Source organism: Lagopus muta, chromosome 15 (genome assembly GCF_023343835.1).
Source record: "Lagopus muta isolate bLagMut1 chromosome 15, bLagMut1 primary, whole genome shotgun sequence".
In the NCBI taxonomy this organism is placed as follows: domain Eukaryota; kingdom Metazoa; phylum Chordata; class Aves; order Galliformes; family Phasianidae; genus Lagopus; species Lagopus muta.
The window spans coordinates 9,966,338-9,988,301 of NC_064447.1; the positions used below are offsets into that span (position 1 = coordinate 9,966,338).

Below are 21,964 nucleotides of genomic sequence, written 5' to 3' on the forward strand. Positions count from 1 at the left end.
TTGGGTCCCTCCTGCCAGCAGGAGATGCTGCCATGGTCAATAAAGGATCTGGGTCACCCCCAGAGTGTTGTTGCTGCTCCTCTTAAGGTAACACTTGTGTGTTATGTTGTTATGCAGAGGAGCATTTTCTTCCTTGCGGAGCCTTTCAGAGATCTCAGCAGGTTGGAAGGGGGAGAGAGCTGTGAAGTGTTTTGTGTTTATCTAATGCTGCAGGACAATTCTAATGTGAGCGTTTCGGTCTTAATTAACTCTGTATCCGTTTGGTATTGTACTGCCTTTGGCTCCTTGGCTTTTGTAGACCTGTGCAAAGGCACACACAGCCCAGGCAGGCAGCTGGCAGTTTGAAAGGTACTTCTGAGGGTTGCTTAATTGCTCCTCCCGGCATCTCTCCATGTTGCAGAGATGGGTTGGCAGTGGGGTTTCTTCCAGAATGAAGCCTCCCCTCAGAGGGAAGTGAGCTTGTTTGGTGCTTTCTGCCTTTTCTCTTTCCTCCTCCATTCCTCAGGAAGCTGAAGCAGGATTGTGTTCGGACCGTGCTCCAGCACTTAGGGATGATGCCATGGCAGGACTGAGACTGGGGCAGATGGGGCAGAAAGCCTCCTTTGATATGAGAGAAGATGGACTTTCCTGCTTCAGTGCTATCCTTCCTGCACATAAATGTGCCCAGGGAAATACAGCAAAGCTGCTGTAAGCCCAGAGAAAGATGCACGCTGGGCAGCTGGCCGAGAAAGGGGCGTTAATCCTTTCTAATGTGATAACAAGATCCATTCTGGGGCTTAGTTTCTCATGACTTTTCCCCAGAGCACAAGAGTCTCATGATTAGTGGATTCATTACCATTAATAAGTTCTTTGAACTGTGCCTGTTGGCAAAAACCAAGGCAGTCCAATTGACCTTTCGTGCACATGGAGGTAGGTGGTCTTGGCAGGGTAGCTGTGGATGCTGGGGATTCTCTCATTCTGTAACACTTTACTTCTCACTCCTGCTCTCTTCCTGTCTTTCCCCTTTTTGGTTTTGCCAGCACAACCTTCAAACACGGAAACTAAAAGAAGGACTTAAATTTGCAGTGTTGTCTGCTGATTGGGGTGTCCCTTCCCGCTGCACTCTCTGTGCCACTATGGGTCTTTCCCCACTGTATGGATGCATATGATGTCCTGTGTCCAGGTAGACAAAGAAGGGAGAAAGGCTTGAAAAGGGCTGGGCAGGAACTGGCCCTGGTGCACTTGATGTTGGTGCACTGCCTGTCAAGAGCAGGACTCTTAGTTTGTAATTTTTATTTATTTCTTGGGGTGTGGGGGATGTTGTAAAAATGAGGAAGGAAGAGAGAAGGGAAGATAAAACCAGTTAGCAGCAGAACCACACCAAACTTCATCCACCCTTTGCAATCAAGCTGTGCTTTATTTTCCTGCTTTTATTTTCCTCCCACAGTCACCAAAGTGTCGTTCTTTGCGTTTCTCCCCAGCGTCTGTGCCCAGATCTCTCTGCAGCTTATTAGATCACAGCCCGAGGCAGCGTGTCTGCAAGCAGCCTTTTCTCCTTCAGCCCAGGGCTTCCTACACCATGACTCAGAGGCAACATGCAGCCTCTGAGATCTGACTGGCTCACTGAGGGCCTTTCAACTTGCAATGTGTAGTGAATAGAGAGGCACGGAATGAGATGGGGTTTGGTCCTATGGCTCCCCAGCCTGGCTGCATTCTCCCTGCAACAAAACTGGGTGCATGGGCTCCCACAGAACCAGCTGGCATATTGCTAGTTGTGTCCCTGCCCAGCTGGGCTGGGCACATCAGGAGGTTGGAGATCACCTCTGGGGGCTGAAATGAAGATGATTCATCCGGGTCAATGTACGTGCATCCCTCCTGCAGCTGGGAGGGCAGTGAGCTGCACGCAGCACTGAATGCCATGTGTCACTGTGCCACGGTGCGAAAGGCAGCTCGTGGGGCTGAATGCTGTGTGTCGTTGTGCCACAGTGGGAGAGGCAGCTCCCAGGGGCTCGGCTGTGAGATCGGAGCAGAGCATCACACTGACGCATCAGCCCTTCTGTCTGAGCACTTCTTCCATGGGCAGTGTTCTTGGCACGGGCGTATGTGTGTCTGCATTTGAACATGAAACTGCTCCCGGGAAAGGAGCTTGTGCAGCCATAGCTGCTAATTACCCAATCATCCCTCCAGATGGTCCCTCTCCCTCTGCAAGTCCAGCTTTGCTCTGGGTAGAATCCTAATTATGCTGGCCTGTGAGCTGCAGCATGCTGAGCCTTCCTGTCCCTCCTGCTGCCAGCTGCCTTTTGCGATCGGGGAACTCCTGCTGCTGGTGTTGCTTCCAGGGTGGGGAAGGAAATAAGTTTTTGTAGAGTTTCACAGCTCCTCCTGGCTCTGGAGGAAAATTTCCTTTGTGATCAGTTCTAGTCTGGAGGAGTGTCATCTGGAGCGGCACATCCAGATCAAAAGGCATTGCTTTAAGTGAAACAAGAAAGAGCAAGAGATGTTTCCAGGATCACTCAGCCTTGCTGCAGGGATAGGAGTTCAATGCGTAGCTACAGGTGTGCAGCTTATGGGCTGTGAGACTTGCCTGTGGCTCTCCCTGCTGCAAGCAGCAGGTTTGGGCACTGGGAGCTGCCCAGCCAGAGCCAATGCTTTGGGTTTACGTGATGCATCTCATCAGGATTTGATGAGAACTGCAGAGAGCTACAGAACCTAAACCGGAGATCTAGTGCTTTGATGGGAAGGCACCATGTGAGACATCTCAGTATCTCTCCTGCTATTGCCTTAGGGACTCAGAGAGCAGTTTTGCAAGGTCCTGGTTTCTGCATCTGAATGCAGCCCCTCTGTACCCACTAAGGCCAAAACAGAGCTCCCTGCTGGTGGTGAGTCAGGAGAAGTTGCTGCTTGTCTTCTCTGCTCCCTCTGTTTCTTCACTCGAGTTCCTCTGCTGTCTTTGCCTACAGGCTGTAGCAACTCCAGACACATCCCTGTGTCTCGGTGCCTTTTAATCCTTTGCCTCCCCACCATAACCCCCTCTGTGTGACAAACTCCTCTGCTTGGAGTGTCTGATCTTCCAGCAAACAAGGTGCTGGTGCAGTGCTCACCTTTATCTTCTGCTTGTTTTATATGGAAATTTCCTCCAAGTGAAACCGTTCTGTGGGCGGAAAGGAGAGGGCTGAAGAAAAAACATTTTTCATGTGTTTCTTCCTTGTCTCTCGAATCTAAGATACGGGGAGGCAGATTTTACAGTTGTGTCTGGGGGGAAATGGGAGTGTTGTGTGATGGGAGGTGAATAGCTGCTGAATGAGTTGTTATTCACAGCCAACAATGCCCAATTTCACTACCGTGCTCCTCTTGCAGCTGGATGAATCTCAGCACCCATCTCAGGTAGTTCATTGATGGAGGAAAAGGTTGTTCAGGAAAGTTGTTCAGGGCTTATTTCCCCTTGGCTCTGCCCTGCAGCAATTGCTCTCTCCTAAAGCGCAGTTGCTGAGTGACTTCACTCAGGGGTTATGGGGAGCAATTTCAGACCATCATACAGAGTATCACTTGCTCAGCAATCATTACAGCCACATTTATTCAATCGTTGGGAACATTCAGAGCAGATTGAAAAAAAATACAGCTGTCCTGTCTTGAAGAATTACCTGCTTGTCTGCTACCCACATCTCGCTTGGTCATGTAATTTGTGTTGCTTTTTCCCTTATCTTCTTCTTGATTGTAGAGCACCTTAGATCCCCACCGCTCTGAACAGCAGATCTGCTGCAGGAGGTCTTCTCACCTTCTTGCTTTGAGCAGTGCTTCAGCAGTGAGTGCTGATGTGCCCCACAAATGCTCGTCCATTGCCATGGAGAGGCCTGCATTCAGAGCACCGCTTGGAAAAGGCACATCCCTGCCATGCTGCAATTAGAGCACTTGCTTATCTTCTCTCTAACAGAGCTTTATAACTTTATCCAGGCCAATTAAATCAGCATCCAGTTCCCATTAATGTGGGCTCTTTCCTTCTGCAAGAACAGAAGGAATTTGAGATGCCCGTAGCTGCCTCTCTCCTTATTAAAGTTCAGCTCACTCATCCTGGAGACGTGCTGAGGGGGAAATTTCTTGGAAAGCTGCTTTGCCTTCGGGTCATCTGAAGCATGATCTGAGCATCAGAAGAGCTCTCTTAAAATCCTTAGCTGGGAACAAAAAGTTACCTGCCCTGGCTTGTAGGAAGTACTTGGGCTGCTTTTTTCCTCTCTTTTTACCACTTCATTTCAGCTGTCAGCCGTCTTGCCTCATTTGCTCACTTGGAAAACTCAGGCTGATATTTAACTGAAAGATCACTGGAGCCTTACACGATGATGTAAGCAAACAGCCTTACAGGCAGTGGTTGGGGCTGATGTCTCTGCGGTGGCTTCCTGTCCCCTGTCTGGTGAGGTGGAAATGGGAGGAATTGGCATCAAGTTGCAGGGCTTTGGGATTTGCAGGCAGAAGGGAGGCACTTCAGAGCGGTACAGTTGCTGAGACCTTGTCCTCCTACTGATGAGGTATGATCCAGACTCAAAGTCTTACTTTTGGCCATGGACAGAGGCAGCATAAGTGATGTTTCTGGCAGTTTTCATTAGTCTTGCTTCTCTTTGGTTGCTCTATATATTGAGGAGCAGGTGCTGGATGATGGGCACTGGTGCTCCTGACTCCAGGGGCACAGCTGTGGAGGGGACACTGCACAGAGAAAAATGGTAATGGGGGGTGACTGTGTGATGGCAGCTGTCTTGTGGAGCTGCAGGAAGATTTGTTGATGTTCTGTGGATAGCAGCATTTCACAGAATGGTTTGAGTTGGAAAGGACCTCTGAAGGCCATCTGGTCCCACTCCCTGTGCTGAGCAGGGACACCCACAGCTCCATCAGTGCTCAGAGCCCCACACAGCCTGACCGTGGGTGTGTGCAGGGATGGGGCACCACCACCTCCCTGGGCACCCTGTTCTCATCCATCTTTCCTTCTTCCCCTCCAGGACATATAACCTTACCTTCCTGCATCCGTACTACCGCACAGACGAAGCAGAGGAGAATCCATTCATCTGCTCATCCCATCGTGAGAACGGCATGCAGAAATGCTCCAACATCCCAACCAGGAAGGAGTACAAGGTGGAGTGCACCTTGAGCATGGACTCCTACACCCCAAGTTTATACAACCCTGACTTCAGCAGCAAGAATGCCTGCATAAACTGGAACCAATATTACAACGTATGCATGGCAGGGGATGTAAACCCACACAATGGAGCTATCAATTTTGATAATATTGGCTATGCCTGGATAGCTATATTTCAGGTATGATTCTCTAAAGGTTTCCTGTGTCTTTGTTTTGTCATCCTTTGCCTGGGAGGATTTTGATCAATACCTCAGTGGAGAAAGGAATTTGCTTGCCACCTGCATGAAGCTGCACATAATGACACGTAGAGTAAATGAATCAGACATTGTGCACCAATGCTCCAACAGAGCACTCAGAGAGAACAGGGGAACGGCCACTTTTCAGTGTTCCGGAAGAGGGGGGAAATGCTTCAGGCAGACAAAAATCTGGCAAGTTTTGGCACTGCAGATTAGACCTGGATAAATCCTAAGAAGGAAGTCTCTTTGAGAGTTGGGGTCCTTACTTATTGCTGCAGCATCAGGAAATGGAGAAAAATGTCCACATCCTTAAGCAAGATTTAATATTGTTCTGAAATGTAGCAGCTAGCATGATAGCAAAATTTGGGTCTGAATCAAGAGTTACAAGATCATACTGGTTAGCATGGTATGCTGTGGGGAGGAGTAAATAACCCAAACAGACTATTCTGGCTAGAATTCCTGGGAAGGTATGTCTAACCATGTGGGGCTGGAGACTGACTTGATCCACTCTTGTACAGCTCTGCAATGAAGACCACAGAGCTCCTGACTCAGGCTGGGGAAGATTTCACGGGTGGCAAATGATAAGGCATACTCCAGTAACCAGAGCATTTTCAGTGCATTTGTAGCTCTGGAACACCGCAGAGCTCATCTGCACAGTCCCGAGGCTGTGGTCTCGTAGGGCTGGTGGATTTGAAATGAGGTGTGCGTGGTTTTCAGTCTTTATTTTGCAGTTTGTTTTTGATACCGATTTCTTTGTGCTTTCAGCTACACGTCCTATTTTGTTTGGTCTTCCTGAAGAGCAGGTGACGTCTTCCTAAAAGAGAGACAATCTCCTTTCAGTTTTCTTAATGACAAGTAATTGCTCATTCACCTCTCTAAATTCCACTCCTGAATTTCCTTCTGGTTTCATATTATAATATGAACGTAATGACTTGTCATTTTATCTGAGAGCTGTGAAGAGGCGTTTGCTTGCTCTGAGCATCTTGTTTGCTCTCACAGCAGCAAACCTCAAATTGCACCATTGCTGGTGTCAGGGGCTCAAAACCAAACCCAGAAGGGCTCAGACAGACCTCATGCCTCTGTTAAGCTGTTTTTAAAGATGCTTGGGTTCTCTCCTGTAATTAATATGTTACAAGAGAATCCCAGCTGGTAGTGAGCGCTACATGAAGGGAAGAGGGAAATCAAAGCATGAGTCTTAGGTGGGTCTTCAGCTGCACTTGCTTTCTCCTTCTGCTCTCACACAGATGATGATGTGTCCAGGAGGTCCTTTCTGGCTCCCACCACAGGACAGCGGTGTCCTTTCTAGAGAAAAGGCAGAGGCCAGTGTGTTGCAGACTGCCTGTGCAAGTGCACTGAAATTGGGCAGGTGCTTCTCCAGGGCTCCTGCTTCCTTTGTGCTTCCCGAGCAGATTTGCAGGCAGCAAGCCTTCGTTTCATGTTGGTATTCCATTTCTCCAGCATGCATGGCCTGCAGATGTGCAGGTTTAATCCGCAGAGATTTCAGCTGGGGTCTTTGGAAAGAGCAGAGGGTCTGGCGAAGTTGGATTTTGTAGCTATAGATCACTTTAACCCATGCCAACAGGTTTATGGATGAATTTAATGCCACTTAGGCCATCCAAATGCTAAAGAGTGTTTCCAGACAAACAAGGCTCTTACATCTTTATTCCCTTGTCCTCTCTGAGTTTTCAGAATAGAAAATGAAAACAATATAACTCCAGGTAAAGTAGCAGCTGTTGGGAGTAAGGTGGTTGCTTAGCTTGGGTGTGGAAAGACTAAATCATTACTGCAAGAGGTTGGATGCTAAATCAAAACAATTGCTATAAGCAGAGAACATTTAAGAAGTAAAGCTGTTGAGTTGTGCTCTCATTACATTTCATATTGAGGCTGGGCAGCACCAGGTCAGCAGTTAGATGAGGCCTCAGAGGAAGGAGTGCAGAAAGTAGAACTGACGGCTTTCGTAGCCTGGGAGCTTCCCTGCGAGATGCTATTGAATTACTGGGCAGAAAGCACTCTGCTGTGCTCTGAATGAGACAGATCCAATTGTCCTGAGCCCTTCTGGGGAATAATGAATACGTGGTACTTTGCAAGGGTTATGACAGAGGACTGAACCTCAAGGGCTGGCGAGCCTCCCGTTTGCATAATGGCAATCTTAAGACTCAGCTGGATAAAGCATCCCTCATGATTTATCCCAAATGAGTTTGAAATCTAGCACGGTTTAAGAGCTGTCAGGAGGCAGATTGGTGAAATGAGCCCCACAGGTGAAATAGGGAAGGAATCTTCTGAGTACGGTCACTGCAAGTTGTGCCCATGAGTTTTCAAGGGCAGTCTGATACTGTGCAGTCTGCAAACAAACAAAACCAAAAGCAGACTTTGACAGGGGAATCTGGATTTCTCTGCTCCTTGTGGATGGGATGCCAGTGCACAAAGCTAGCAGCATGGCTGAGCTTTCTCAGCTGCCAGAGTTTGGATTTTAGCAGCTAAGCTGAAAGATGTTTAGCTTCATAGTAGGGGTCTTAAACTTGCAGATAACCTGGCATACAGATGGGGGACTTAGAACTTCACACCAAACAGTGAAACACATTGCTGACCTAAGCAGAAGGGTGAGAAGCATCAAACAGGAAAGCCAACCCAGTTCAGACAAAATCTGAGAGTAATAAGAACAGTAGCTGCATCCATGGGCGTTTGCAAGGATAATAATTCCTTATGTAATCCTGAAAGTGATTCATGTTTTGATTCCCCTCATTTGTTGTGTAATAGACTAATTCATGTATATATTTGTTACAAAGGCACGTTCAATGGCAAATTATATGAACTAATTAGCTTATTAGAGAATAAATGAAAGGAGATAGAACCTAAATTAACTGTGAGGTTTGGCATGATATTAAGATCCCTTTACTGCATACGAGTTTCAGCCATAACAGTAAGAGCAATAATTACAGGTATTGTCACACTGCAAATGATGAATTACTCACCTAACCAAAGTCCAATTTAATTTGAATCACTGACAGTCTCAGTGGAAGAACCAAAAAGCTGCCATGTTCATAGCTGTCAACCTAGTGCAGCCAGGCCTGAATGCAGAAACCCCATTATATATACAATACAAGGGTGTTGGATGGTTGCTGAGATGCACAGTTTGGGAAAAATAAAGCTGATTTAGGCTGCTTTGTAAATCTTAGCACCGTTGTGTAGATGACTTCAGGTCTGACCTGCAGAAGAGCAAAGACCTATAATAGCACTTCACATTGGGAGGCAAAGCTGAAGGAGCAATAACCATCAGTGGGGTGGAAGCAAGGAGAGACCAAGCGAACGAACTTCCTCTCTGCCTCCTTCCAGGATGTAGGTGCAAGGACTGAATTTTGAGAGCAAGTTTTAAGCTAACGTTCATCCAACACAGGAGAATATTTGTTTGGGAACTTGAGGAGTTAGCTTCTGGTGAGGGCTGATTTTCCCTTTCCATGGCTTCTTCTTAATACGGTGCATTCCAGAAATACCCGCATTTTCCAGCAGGCTTCCTTAGAAGATCCTCTTGAAATTCCTATCTGGATGCAGCTCTCGGATTCGTGACTCTCTTCCTGGCTTCAGAGTGCATATTGCTTCTGTGAGGCTTTGCTGTAAGAAGACATCTCTGTTAACAAGTTAATCAAGTCCTACAGGTAACACATCTCTGGCCCATCATCAGAAGGCCCTAGCGAGGGAATTCTCAGAGGAGACTGCTTTGCATTCAGCATCTCCCTTACTGCTGTCAGAAGGAAGAAAGAAAAACCTGGTCCTGCTCATGAGAGCTGAAGACAGCCCAGCAGGCGCACGACATGATGAGAATGCCCAAGAAAGAAAAAGCTGAATCACCTTCTCAAAGATGTCTGGAAATAGAGCAGCATTAAAGGAACTGTCAGCAGCAGCAAGAGGTTGAGGAGTTGTCTTGATTGTGTGCTTAGGTGGATAACTCATTGCACCTGGTTTGCTGAAACTAGGAGAGTGTCACAGCAGGTGTGCTGACCTGCTCAAGACGAAAAGTTTGGGATGGGAAGTTGGGGGAATGGATGCCACCCACTTCCTCCTTCATTTGTCCTTCTGTGGATGCTGTACTCTGGAGATAACAGCAGGCTGCCTGAGCAGTGTGACAGCTGGCAGTGACAGCCACCTGCTGCTGGCCACCTACTGACATGGTCCTTTTGTCTGCGTGTGAAGTTTTCTTTCCTGTGCTCCAGAAAAAAAAAAAGCTCCTTGGAACTTGTGCAAGCTATCTCAATCGAATCCCGATTGATTCACTTGGATCCTGCTCCATGTGCTGATGGGGAGCTTGCTTTGTCTCTGTGCTGCTGACTGCTGCCACCACGATGCCTACCTTGCTCACTGTCCTGCAGATGGGTCAGCTGGGGAGGTTCGCATCATGGGATTCCAGGTTTGGAAGGAGGAAGGTCCTTTTCTCCCATTTCTCTGTAAACTACTCTTCCTTGCTGTGATCTCTTCCTTGCTAAATGTGGGTCCCTGCCCACCCAAACCATGGTACGCTTCTATAGCTTTTTTATGGAACAGAAGGAAGTGGAAATAGCCTGAGGCTTCCAACTGCAATTCTATGTATGTATGCATAGTCCTGTGGGCCATGCTTTTCAGAAGCAGCTGTCACTTTGGGTGCCCTTGTTTTCAGAGTTTGTTGTATAGATAATTTTCTTGTCCGAAAAGGGACTTTTCTTGGTCAGACGTTTCATTCTTTAAACTAGAGATGTGTGTCATTATACTGGAGCTGTGTGTCAGCATTGCTCATCTGTGCTGAGTTTGGCGAGAAGTTTTGGCCATCATCTAAATTACAGGGTTTGAGTTTTGTTGGTGTTGTGTTGTTGTTGTTTCTTAATTTGGCCAGCACACTAAACGTTGTTTGCTGCATTTGAAGAGCTTTCATGCTGAATACCCAATCTAAAGTTATCCAGCCCCTTTAAAGCATCTCAGAATGTGCTTCCATGAGGACTAGCTGCTTTTGAAGGTTAATTTTGAAGGTTAGGAGGAATTGTCCCATGTAGCACAAGCCAGAGCCATCCTGATTCCAGGACCAGGCCCACCAACACGTGGGAGGTATTAGAAGGATCCAGGGTTAGACAGAAACCTGCTATGAACTCTGTAGCTTTGGAAGGGTTTCATCCTACCTCAGAAATGACAGATTTTGGTAATTATGGCAGAAAGAGGGGTTCCTGCAGCAAGCTATGGATCTCTGGAGTAATGTTAGCAATAACAAAAATCCTTGCTGTGTTGGGCTCAGTACCCCAAGCTGCTACAGGTCCCAGTGGTGTCTGGAGGAGCTCTGTTGTGCACACAGCTTTCAGCAAGGCTCTCAGTCTGGCGTAGGCTCTCTTCTCATTGCAGGTGCTTCATCTTTCATCTTTGCTATGAAACTCTGATTTATGGGTCTATATGATAATGGACTCATTACTGCTGAAGTTAAGCAGTTAAGTACATTCCCTGTGCATAAGATACTTTACACAAACAATGAAGACAGGATAATTATGCCAGTAAATCAAACCTCATGAATATGGACTGAGATGTGATTTGTTACAAGCAGCAGTCATCTGAAATCAGGGATGTTTTCGCTGAGGATCTTGCATTATTTAGCGCTAAATGGGGAGACAGCAACAAACCTTTATTGTGCAGCAGAAGTTGCTGAGGTTTGATGCCATTTTAAGCTCTTACGTTCAGTTTCATGTTGTTCAGAGCCTCCAATAACATCATGACCTGTCCAACTTTATTGCACTCTGGCTGTGTTCTGCTTTTTGGGATCCATTCTGATTTGGTAGTGTTGGCCAGGGATCACGCTTCCATGGAACAAACTTGAGAGGTTGTCACTAATCCAAGATAAATGCAAGGTTGCACTGTTTCCTTTTATTTTCTGTTTTGCAGCTTTTCAGAGCAGATGCATGCTTTGCAAGACTCCCAGTTTATACAGGAACAGCTTAAACTTTCTTTGCAAAGTGAGCAAGTCTCAAAGCGAAAGGAGAAGCAGCTGTTCAAAGGACATTACTCAGAATACAATAAAATCTGTTTTTCTGACCACACAGGTTACTTAACAACATGTGTCATGGGGAAATAATTAAAATTATGAAATTGACTTCAAAAATAGTAATTTGATTAGCTGCCAAGCATGCTGCCTCCAGAAGAGGAATACTCCATTATTCACTGGCCAGTGCTTGCTAGCCAAATTGATGCTCCAGAGAGGACAAAGCGTATAGATAAGAGGCTTTCTGAGATGAATGCTGGAGGCCTTATAAAACTTACTGAGAGCATCACAGTAATTAATAGCTTTCAGAGTTTATGTTGTTGTATCTTGTCTCGATGAGGTTTGTAGACGAAAGCATTGCTGCCTGGCCAGGGAAATGAGATAAAAGTAAAATACAAAACCAACAAAATGGAATAATCATGACAGCACTCAGTTGCTGTTCAGTTTAGCATAATTGATTTTGCTGCGGCTAATGACCATCTTGTCCCCAAAGGACCTTGTTTAGGCCAAAAAAGGAAGAAAAAAAAAGGCTAAGTGCAAATTGTTTATATGAATGAAGATGAACACTTCCAATGGTTTGGAAACACTTGGGTTTCTCTATCTGTCACCTCCTGCTCCAGTCGGGTGCTGAGGTGAACAAGCACCTGCGATTCTGAAATCAACCCAGGGTGTTTGATGGGAGTTGATAAAAGTGCAATGTGCTGATTTTGGTTCCTGTGCTTAAAGAGGCTGTTTCTACATGTGAAGCTGGCTCTGGTAATCAGAGAAGTGAAATTCTACCATAAGAGAGGTCCGGGCTCTGGGCTAGCTTGGAGTTCTGTATGCTGCACCTTCAGTTCTTAGAATCACAACAATCTTCCTGGCTTCCTTCAACTGATGGGTGGCACCTCGAGGTTGGTTTGTCTGCAGCAGCCCATCTGGCAGTAGCCACGGGTGCTTTCTAATATACAGAAAAGAGATCAGTGTTTGGCTTTGCTAATTGGAGGAGCCTAGGTTGAAGTTTGGGTGTTTTGGTGTGATTTTTTCCCTTCCCTGGATAGTTATTATTTTTTTTTCCTTTTTCTTAACTGACACTAAAGCAAAAAATAACCTGCTCTTGAATGGATTACAGCCAAGAACTTGCAAAAAATGTTGGCAGAGCACAAGGGCAGGGATTTTTATGGTGAAAACTCCTTGGGATAATAAAAGAAATTGTTCTGCAGAGACCTTTCATGTGACCCCAGGATAAAAAACAACGTAAACTTTCTGTCTCCCTGGGAACAATGAGGAGGTCTGAGTTAATTGCCAGTGTCTTTAATCTACATCTCCCTTGTGATTTTCACTCTGGAGTATCACATTGATTCTGATTAGCTTGACTAGATTCTGTCCCCAGTTATGCTGCTATAAATCAGATGAGCATCTTAGTGAGAGCTGATGAGATTATTGTGGTATGAGCAAACTGAGAGAAGCAGAATCACGGAGCAGGAGACTTAAAAACAAAATCCAACTCTCCACTCTCCTCCTGTCCATCTGAATGTGGTGATGGGGAAATGCCAGACTAGGAACTGCATGGAGGAGCTGAAGATCGATGAAGACAAAATCTGTCTCCATTCACCTCAGCGAGCTTTCAGTTAAATCCTTGCACTGATGTGAGAGAGGCTCAGACACAAGATTTAGGGCTTTAGTACTTTGCCTCAAGGGTATTAATAGGAGAAAAATAACATATCCTATCCCTGCCCATGTTGTGTAAGAGCCACAGTACTGAGTGAGCTGGTGAGGACTGCATGAGCATCACACAGGATCTGCCAGAGGTTTGGTGATGGCTCTATTCTCTGACCTCTGCCTCAGTCCTTTGGAGGCCAAAATCCTTTTCCTGTGCAAAGGGGGAATGTCTCCTTTCCCTCCAGGTCTGCTGCATGCAAATGCAGTTGGCAGCACTCCCGAGGGCAACCTCTTAATTGAATCTTTCGGTTGTTTCCCTACAGCTGATGATTTTAGTGTGCCACGTAACTTGCACATCTTTTTCGTCAGGGCAGAATTAGAAAGCGTGCTTTTTGCCATCTTATCTCTGTTGATAAATGATTGCATGTTGCATTTATTGGTAGTTTTGAACTGGTGCATTTGGAGGGGCTGCTTTATACGTCTGTCTGCGAGCAACCATGGCTTAGACGTAATTTCATTACTCAGGATGGATTGCTGAGATTGGAAAGCACAGGAAAGGTGCTCCAGGTCCTCAGAAAACCTCTATAAAGAGCTTGGAGGGCCAAATGCTGGAGCTGCCATCAAGTGGATTAATCAGATTGGAAACTGCAGAGTGGAAGAAGTCATTTCTGCTTAGCAAAGTAGGTGGTATTGCATTCAGGAGGCCCCCAGGGAGGAACAGTAGTCCACGCAGTACTGAAAAAAATGTATCAGTGTTCTTGGAATTCTGGAGAGAATAGGAGTTGTTAGCTTTCCCTTTGAATTCATCTGGTCTGAGAATGAATGTGTAGGATGAAAGCCTGTGCTGCAGCAGTGAACCTTGCACCAGTGCAGATGCCTCTGTCTTGGTTCCAAAAATAGTGAAGGAATTTAGTTTGTGGTGGATAGACCAGCTGTTGGCTGATTCAAATGGTCAGGTTCCCATTTACACCAAGGCCTTGCTTGGTGTATGCAATGAGATCGTGGAGCAGATAGAAACGCACATGTGAAGTCATTGGGAGCCCTTTAAAGGGCAGCAGGAAAGAAGTCCTCAGCATGGCAAGAATCAGGCTATAAAAGTCATGGAGACTGTTTCAGTCCAGACAGGTGGCCATGCATGTGTGTCGTCCTGCATTTCTCCAGAGCTATTTGATTAAAAAAAGAAGGCAGATGTCTGTGAGCACGCTCTCTTACAGGATTGCTAGTACTCTGTAATCCTCGGCAGCTCGGGAATCCTCCCCTAGGTGCTGCTGCATTTATACTGGGCGATGAGTCCAAGAATGAATCCACAGTGATGTCAAATAGGAGAACAAAAGCCCAGCGGTCTGTTTATTCCTCCTGTGTCCCACTTGGTTTACAAGTGAGTAGTAAATAATGCAAATTCTAATTACATCTTAAATATTCTGAAAGCTGGATGAGCCCTCTGGAGGAGAAATGTGGCACGTTGATTGATTCTTGCTGCAACTGCTGTCTAGCATGCAAGAAAAATACTTCGATAGATGTTGGGTTGGCTCTCACACTTCTCTTGGCAGCTGTTCCCAGGTGGGAGCTGGCAGTGCCTGCAGAAGCCCAACGGCAGCCCTCAGGTAACTCCTATTGTGGAGAGGGCTGTTTTATTGGTTTAATACATTTGATTTGAGGATTGCCAGACAAATGTGAATTCGACAGAGGTGTATCTGATATGTTTGGAGTCCGTGGGCTCATTTTTCATCCCTGAGTGTAAATGGCCGGAGCACCTGCTATGGCAGCTGTGCTGAAATGCCCCTGTAGCTGAGGAGAAGGGGGATGGAAGGAGGGGACTTTAAACAACACGAAGGAGTTTCTTGTATAGCTGGTAGTGATTTAGCTTACCTTTGCGTCCCAATGAGATCCGTCCATTTTCCTCATCAGCTTGCACATGCACTGAGCAGGGATGCTTTGCTGCCATGCATGCAAGGGATGGGGCTGGAAAGAATTCTGCTCTCAATTTCAACTTGTTAAATGAAAGATAGAAAAGGGCAGTTTGAGTTTGATTGCTTGTCTCTTTCACACCACTGAACAAACTGATTACTGCCAGTGTCTGCCCAGACATCTTAGCCCATTCTCAGACTCAGGATGAGTAGCAGCCCTTGCATCCGCACACAAGGTGTGTCTGTTGCTGAATGCTTCCTATCAGAGCTCAATCCCTGGAATTTACATTGACCAAGAATATTGTCTCTTTTTTTTTGTTAAATCCATGGCACCAGAGCTCAGCATTGCTCTCTGATACCTGTACAAGGATGTGATTTTTATCTAATGCATGTAATGGGGAACAGGAAAAGTGGATGCAATTTGTGTAAATGCAGCTAGCACACCATCAGACCTGACTGCTCAAAGGCTTTAGCAGTGCTGACAGAGTATAATAGCCGCAGAGACAATTTGTACCTGCTCCTCAGCAGATGACCTTTATTGGTGTTAGTGTGGGACTGGCTGCAGAGGGGTTTGAGCACATGGGATGGCTCCTCACCCCACTGCACAGTGGGTGCGTGTGCTCCAACACAGGAACTGGGTTTGAAAAGTTTGTGGTGAGTCGTCACTGCATTGACTTTAAGGTGAGAGGAGGCAGGGGTGAGTAACATCTCTCTCTTCCAGCATTCATGAGCTTTAACAGTCTCTGGCAGGCTGTAGGGACCGACGGTTGTGAGCACAGCAGTGCTCTCCCTTTTGCAGATGTGGTCATATCCCAAAGACCCATGTCAAGGAGCTTCTTGCAGCTCTGCCAGGAACAAACAAACAATAAGGGGAGAAAAGTGGCAAGAATTCATATCTGACTTCCCTGAAAACATTTTGCCCTGATGCTCCAGGTGCGAAGAGAATGTTGTTTATTCACTGCTTTGACAAGTGCTTTGTCAGCCTGCTTTTCTGTGCTGTCCATATAGACAGCCATCTGTACTGCTCAGGCTTGATCCTTTCCTTGTTCCCCACAAACTAATTCACACACAGTGATGAAGCAGACTGATGTTTCAGTTCCATCATTGTGAGCATAGTTAAACTTGGGAATGATGCCACTGAAATTGGAGGCTGCAGGTAATTCTGTGTTTTGTGCTAGGGGTGCATCAGTGCAAGTAAATTCAGAAGGAGCTTTGATTTTATTGGAAGTTGTGCTGGAATTTCAGCTCTAGCACCACTAGCAAGACGGCACTAGAAGTTTGGTATGTTTTATCTAAATAAAAAGTGTAAATTACATGGCAGCACTCGCTTTGCTCTGCACACAGTCTGTGTGGTGTTAATTAAATCCTCAGCTTCTTTTTTAGGAGAAGAAAGATTGAGAAAACAAGTATGAACTCAGTTCTCTGTTTAATTAAAGTAACTCTTTTCCATTCGGATGCTTTGCCACTACGATGCTGGCCATGCAGGTGTAGTGGTGAGACAGTAGGTATCACAAAGAGACCAGTTCTGTAGAAACAAATTTGGCTTAAAGCCTTAGGAGTTTTACAGGTAGTGCTACACAACCTGGAGCTGAGGCGGAGGCCCGGATCACCGCACAGAGAGACTTCTGCTTTGTTTGTAACCTTTCCTTGGTATTTATTTGCACTGGCTCTGAACCAGCGTTTCAGATGTTTTATTGTATTGTTTTATCATTTTTATTGTGCCAGATTTATGTAGAAAACTCAGGACTGTCCTTTGGTTTATCCTGAGTCAACTGGGAATAGAAGTGCAGCAGATCTGGGTAGATCCTGAGAGAAGCTAAGGAGTGACGAGTAGCAGAAGACTGATGTTTACTGACTGACTCTTGTTCTCACACTTTCTTTCTCTGTCTTCCTGTAGGTTATAACCCTGGAAGGATGGGTTGACATCATGTACTATGTGATGGATGCACATTCTTTTTACAATTTTATATATTTTATATTGCTTATAATAGTAAGTATGAACTGTGAAATGCTCCTGTTCCTTGTCCTTGTGGGGTAAAGGTGTTCCCCTTTCACAGAGGACAGCCAGCTGGGATTTGGGATGGGAGAGCTTCCTCCCACCCTAAAGTCTAATGATGCAGGCTGTGATTAGTGCTTAGGGACAGGTTATTGGCTACAATAGGCTCTGTCCTTTTTGGTGTCATGTGTGATGCATAGTCACAGCTTGTCAAGCCATATGGTCTTTCTTCCTTCATAGTCTACTAGTCTTGGACTTGTCACCTTGGTATGTCCTAACATTTGTGCCTTGGCCAAGCAACTGCTGATCAGAACAAAAAGTAGAGGAGATACAGCTTTTCTTTAGATTCCTCAGCATGCCAGAGGGCAGCTTATATCAATGAAGAGCAGTCAAAAGAGCTGCTGAACTTCACATGAGCCTTTTAAACAAAGGTAATAATAGCATTACAACTTTTTGAGGTCTTACAGTGCTGTCATTTCTAGAAACAAAGTGTCATTCATTGAAGGAGCTTGAGGTTGTTCTCAGAAGCTGCTACCCTACATTGGCAAGGCTCTTTTTCTGTTTTATAAAGGGCACAACCTTCCCCAGGGGTCTACATCTGTGGAAAAGAAACATTTAAGTCAGGAGGAGTGCAGGGGACAAGTTTCATGTAGATGTCAAGTAGGACATGGGGTAGGGGCATTTCCAAGTATTTTTATGACTGAATATTCTTTATATAGAGCTCTGTCCTTGCCTCTGTGGTTTTCTGTGTGCATCAGGGCAGTGTGAGAGATAGTGATAGAGCATTCTGAAGCTGGTGATGTTTGAACCTTTAGCAATGGGCCATGCATAACAGAGAGTTACACTCCACTCTTTTGAGTTCTTTTCTACATATGGATCCTTGCAGAGAAGCCATCTGACTAACCCCCAGGTCACTGGGAGTTGGGGTAGGCACCCTTGCTGCTTCTGAAGCACTCTCCAGGCTGGTATTACGAACTGGAGAATAGCACTCCCATTGGCTTCCCCTGAGATTTTCACCAAACAATGGCCCAGATTAAATCCATGCGTTCCCTACCAAGCCCAGCACAGAGGTTTGGCTGTGTAAGCCCTGGCACTTTCTTGACGTCAGTCCCTTTCACATGTAAGGGGAGTGATTCTCTAAGGGGAATATTTGACATTTTCCTTTGGCTGATTTACGAACTCAAGTGATGAAAAGCCAGTTAGTGGACTCACCAGCTGAGGGGAGGGGTGTAGTCCTAGGTCACTTCACATCCCTGTCCTTGGGAATTCATTTTGAAAGCCTGCTGTCACCTAAGAATTCATCAGTTCAACCAGTCAGTAAATCAGGCCTTTCTAGGAGCACCAGATCTCCTAGAGATAAGTTTCTCCATGTCAGAAAGGTACACGAGTACAACATTACAACACATGAACCCTGATTGTCCTCCTTGAAAGGAGGATGCCCTATGTGGGGTGTGAAGTGATAGAGGGAGAGATAGTCTTGGTACAGCACAGATTGGACTTCAAACCATCTTTTCTTGCAGATTGGCTGTGTGCTTCCTAGTGATCTGTTTTGCTGTAGTAACTGATTATGTTGTGTTTCATGCACCCTGCATTAGTGGCAAATGTCGTCACTGCTGAGAGGAGGAAAGTGGCGAAGGCTATTGTTAACAGCTTTCTTTGCCACTGCCAGAATAATTTACCATGGCTTAGGAACAAATTTAGCAGCTTAGGCTCATGTTGACATAACATTTGGTGAGCAGACCCCGAGATTTGGCACATTTGGAAATCACAGGATTTCTAAGAACGCTTCCAGCACGGGCAGCATGCGTTGCTTTGTAAAGTCCCTGCTAATTCCTTTTGTTTTCTCCAGGTTGGTTCCTTCTTCATGATTAACTTGTGCCTGGTTGTGATAGCAACACAGTTTTCTGAAACAAAGCAGCGGGAGAACCAGCTGATGCAGGAGCAGCGGGCCCGTTATCTCTCCAATGACAGCACAATTGCCAGCTTCTCAGAGCCAGGTAGCTGCTACGAGGAGCTGCTGAAGTACATCTGCCACATCTTCAGGAAGGTGAAACGGCGGACGATACGCCTGTACAACAACTGGCAGAGCAAGCGCAGGAAAAAAGTCAACCCAAACAACACCACAAATGGGCAGAGCCGCCGGAGCAAAAAGCGCATCACCTCCATTCACCACCTCATCCACCACCACCACCACCACCATCACCACCACTACCACATCAGCAATGGGAGCCCGCGGGGGCCGCGCTCCAACCCGGAGATCTGCGACCTGGAACTCAAGGTGATGAAGCCTGGTGGGCAGCTGATGCTCCCTTCTCCATCACCCAACTTGCAGAGCCCCGCGCCTCCTCCAGACTCGGAGTCTGTGCATAGCATTTACCACGCAGACTGTCACGTTGAAGGACCACAAGTGAACTGTAAGTCTTCCAATGCCCCTGCAAGCATTAAACTCACTACTGGACTCTCCAACCATGGCAACATGAATTATCCTACCATCCTGCCTTCACCAACTAGCAAAGCCAGTTCTGTCCCAGTTCCCAAAGGAAAGAAGAATGGCAATTCACCTGTGGCTGTAGTCAATAGCCCAGTAACTTTGGGCACGGATTCTTATGGGAAGCTGCAGCAGCTGGTAGGAGAGCATGGTAAGGACAATTGAGCTGATTTTTTTTGCTTGGGGAAAGGGCAAAAGGGCAGATTGCTCAAGAGAGATGTTAAGGATAGCCAAGGAGGTTGCTGGAGATGAAAGCTGTTTTGTGCTATTTGCTATTTGAGGTGATCACAGAAGCCAGAAGTAGGACAGGTTGAGAGACTGACAACTCTGTTCCTGCTAGCCTTGCATTTGCTGTCACTGGGTAAAGCACAGTATGAGATGATGTAGGCAATGACTTCAGACCCCTTTCCGTGGTTACAGAGCATGTATTTTTGAGCTTTTCTTTGTGCTTTGTGATATCCTGAATGTTCTCCTTCTGCTCCCACCCAAGCACAGATCAGTGCAGCCCCTGGAATTGAAAAAGTGTCTTGAAAAGGAATGGTGTGTGGAAGCTGGTGGGAGAGCATGACGTATAGGAGACATAAGATGTGTAAAACAGGGAGGCGTTGAAATAACCTACAGCAGATACTTCCAGAGACCCCCTGGTGCTGCTTTGATGGGCTCTGACGCCCAAGGTTTCTTTTTGAAAGAAGAAGGAGAAGGTTTGGAGGTAGGCCTGCGGATACCGCAAAGGCTAGCTCTGTGTTAGTCCTGAAAGGATGCATGTGAGAGCAGGAGCACAGCAGATCTGCAGCTCTCAGGCTTCCCCTCTTTTTCACCAGTGTAGAAGAAATGTAGGACTGAGTGTTACTGCAGATTTGGAGATCCATTCAGTCTGAGTGAATAAAAAACATGTTAGGGACTCTGTTGTACCTCTGTCCCATCCTTATCTCTACAGACTGCAGCCACAATAGCACTGCTAGTTAATGCAGCTTTATCTCCACTCTGATATAAATCATCCACTGCTGGAGTAGCGATTATGTGCAATTCTTAGGTTTCTGTTTTGCATATTTTCTCCAGTTTTGCATATTTTCTCCAGTTCTCAACAAAGCTGGAATCAAAAATAGTCTTAAGCCCTCAGAAAGTCAAAAAGATCTAGCTTCCATTTTTATTTTTGATATCTTTAACACAAACTCGTCATCTGTTTTTATCAATGCCTGCGTTTTCCAAAACTGTTTATCTGCTTATGCATGGACACAAATATTTGTCCTAGTGATGTATGTGCTGAAAAAATACCAAGCCTAGCTTGGGGGAGGTCACAGTAAAGGTTGCTTGCCAAATAGGTTGGTTGGCTTGTCTTTGTTAATATATATATTTTTTTTTAAGTGACCATACAAAAGGGTAAAGTGGATTGTTTATAGAAATTGCCTTCGGCAGATATTTCTGTACTTTTGGAGCTTAGCAGAAGGGCAGAAGGGCCAAGGTTAGTGTTCCAATGTTCTTCCGTTGTTAAGCAAGGGTTTTATATGAATCACTGGTACATCTTTAACTATGGAAGTTAATGAAGGTTATTATGAGAATGTGTATTTACCTTGAGATAAAAGTCCAGGCTCACAGAAGTCTGGAGCTGGGAAGCCAAGGACGAGCAGAAGAGCTGTTGCAGAAGGGAGTGCTCAGCTCAGAGATTTGGTCCTCTGTGCTCACAAGAGGATCTGCTGCTGGGGCTCTCTCCAGGAGAATGAATCTCCACGTCTCAGCTAAGCCTGCAACGCTCCAGGGCCACTCCATTGAATTTGCAGATTTTCACGTGGCCTCTGGTGGTTCTTCAAAAGCCTGAGGTTAGATGGAATTGCTATTAATAATGGAGCTATAATACCTTCTTTCAACGGGGCATTTCAGCCCAGAGGACACGTCAGTGCTTTAAACAAATCTGAGATTGTTTTGTTTCAAGTGCGATTATATGGAGGAAGCGGGTGGTGGTTGCAGCAGCTGATGTAGCACCGTGGGCAGCACAGGGGCTGGGAGAGGAAGCAAGCCGGCCACGTCCATCTGGAGATCTCAGTGCACAGTGCCCAGCTCTTCACTTCCACAACTCCAGCTCTTTCCAGGTTCTCCTTCCTGCACCTGCCACAGGCCTGAGTCCGATTCACTTCTGCACCACATCCCTTTTTGTACAGTGTGAATGACAGACTGTCTTCCAGGCTTTGGGAGGATCTTTAGGTGCCAAGCATCTTAGGTCAACTCATGGTTCTCCATCCCTGCCTGGACTTAGCAAAGCAGCCATGCTAAGTCTCTGTGCCAGGCAGGGAATGTGACTTGGGCTCACAAGCTGTGCCTAACCCTCCTGTCCTCCACCTCTTTGAGCAAAGGGCTGTTTCACTTAGTTCTCTCCCCACTCTTACAAGTCAACAAGCAGAGTCTGTTCGCCGCAAGTTTTGTGCAAGGGGAGCACACAAGTGATAACTGAGTACATTAAGGAGGTATTAGCAGCCAGGGCACTCTCAAACCCAGCTGGAAGCAAGGTTGATGTCTGCTGGGAAAGATGCAATTGTGGGAGAGAGTATTCTCTTCCCTTCTTTTGTTGTGGAATTGAGCAGCATAAAGTACAGCCTGTTCCTCTGCATTCTCGT

The 21,964-nt window shown here is 46.1% G+C and overlaps 1 protein-coding gene across 12 annotated transcripts in view; it reads left to right on the plus strand.

The window, feature by feature from the left end:
• Positions 1-21,964, plus strand: part of CACNA1H (calcium voltage-gated channel subunit alpha1 H) — a 200,957-nt gene that overhangs the window by 102,392 nt on the left and 76,601 nt on the right. For all 12 annotated transcript variants that reach the window (XM_048961289.1, XM_048961277.1, XM_048961278.1 and 9 more), the window contains 3 exons: positions 4,965-5,280; positions 16,769-16,861; positions 18,717-19,506. In XM_048961289.1, the coding sequence (XP_048817246.1) occupies positions 4,965-5,280; positions 16,769-16,861; positions 18,717-19,506 (1,199 nt within the window). The remainder of the gene's footprint in view (positions 1-4,964; positions 5,281-16,768; positions 16,862-18,716; positions 19,507-21,964) is intronic.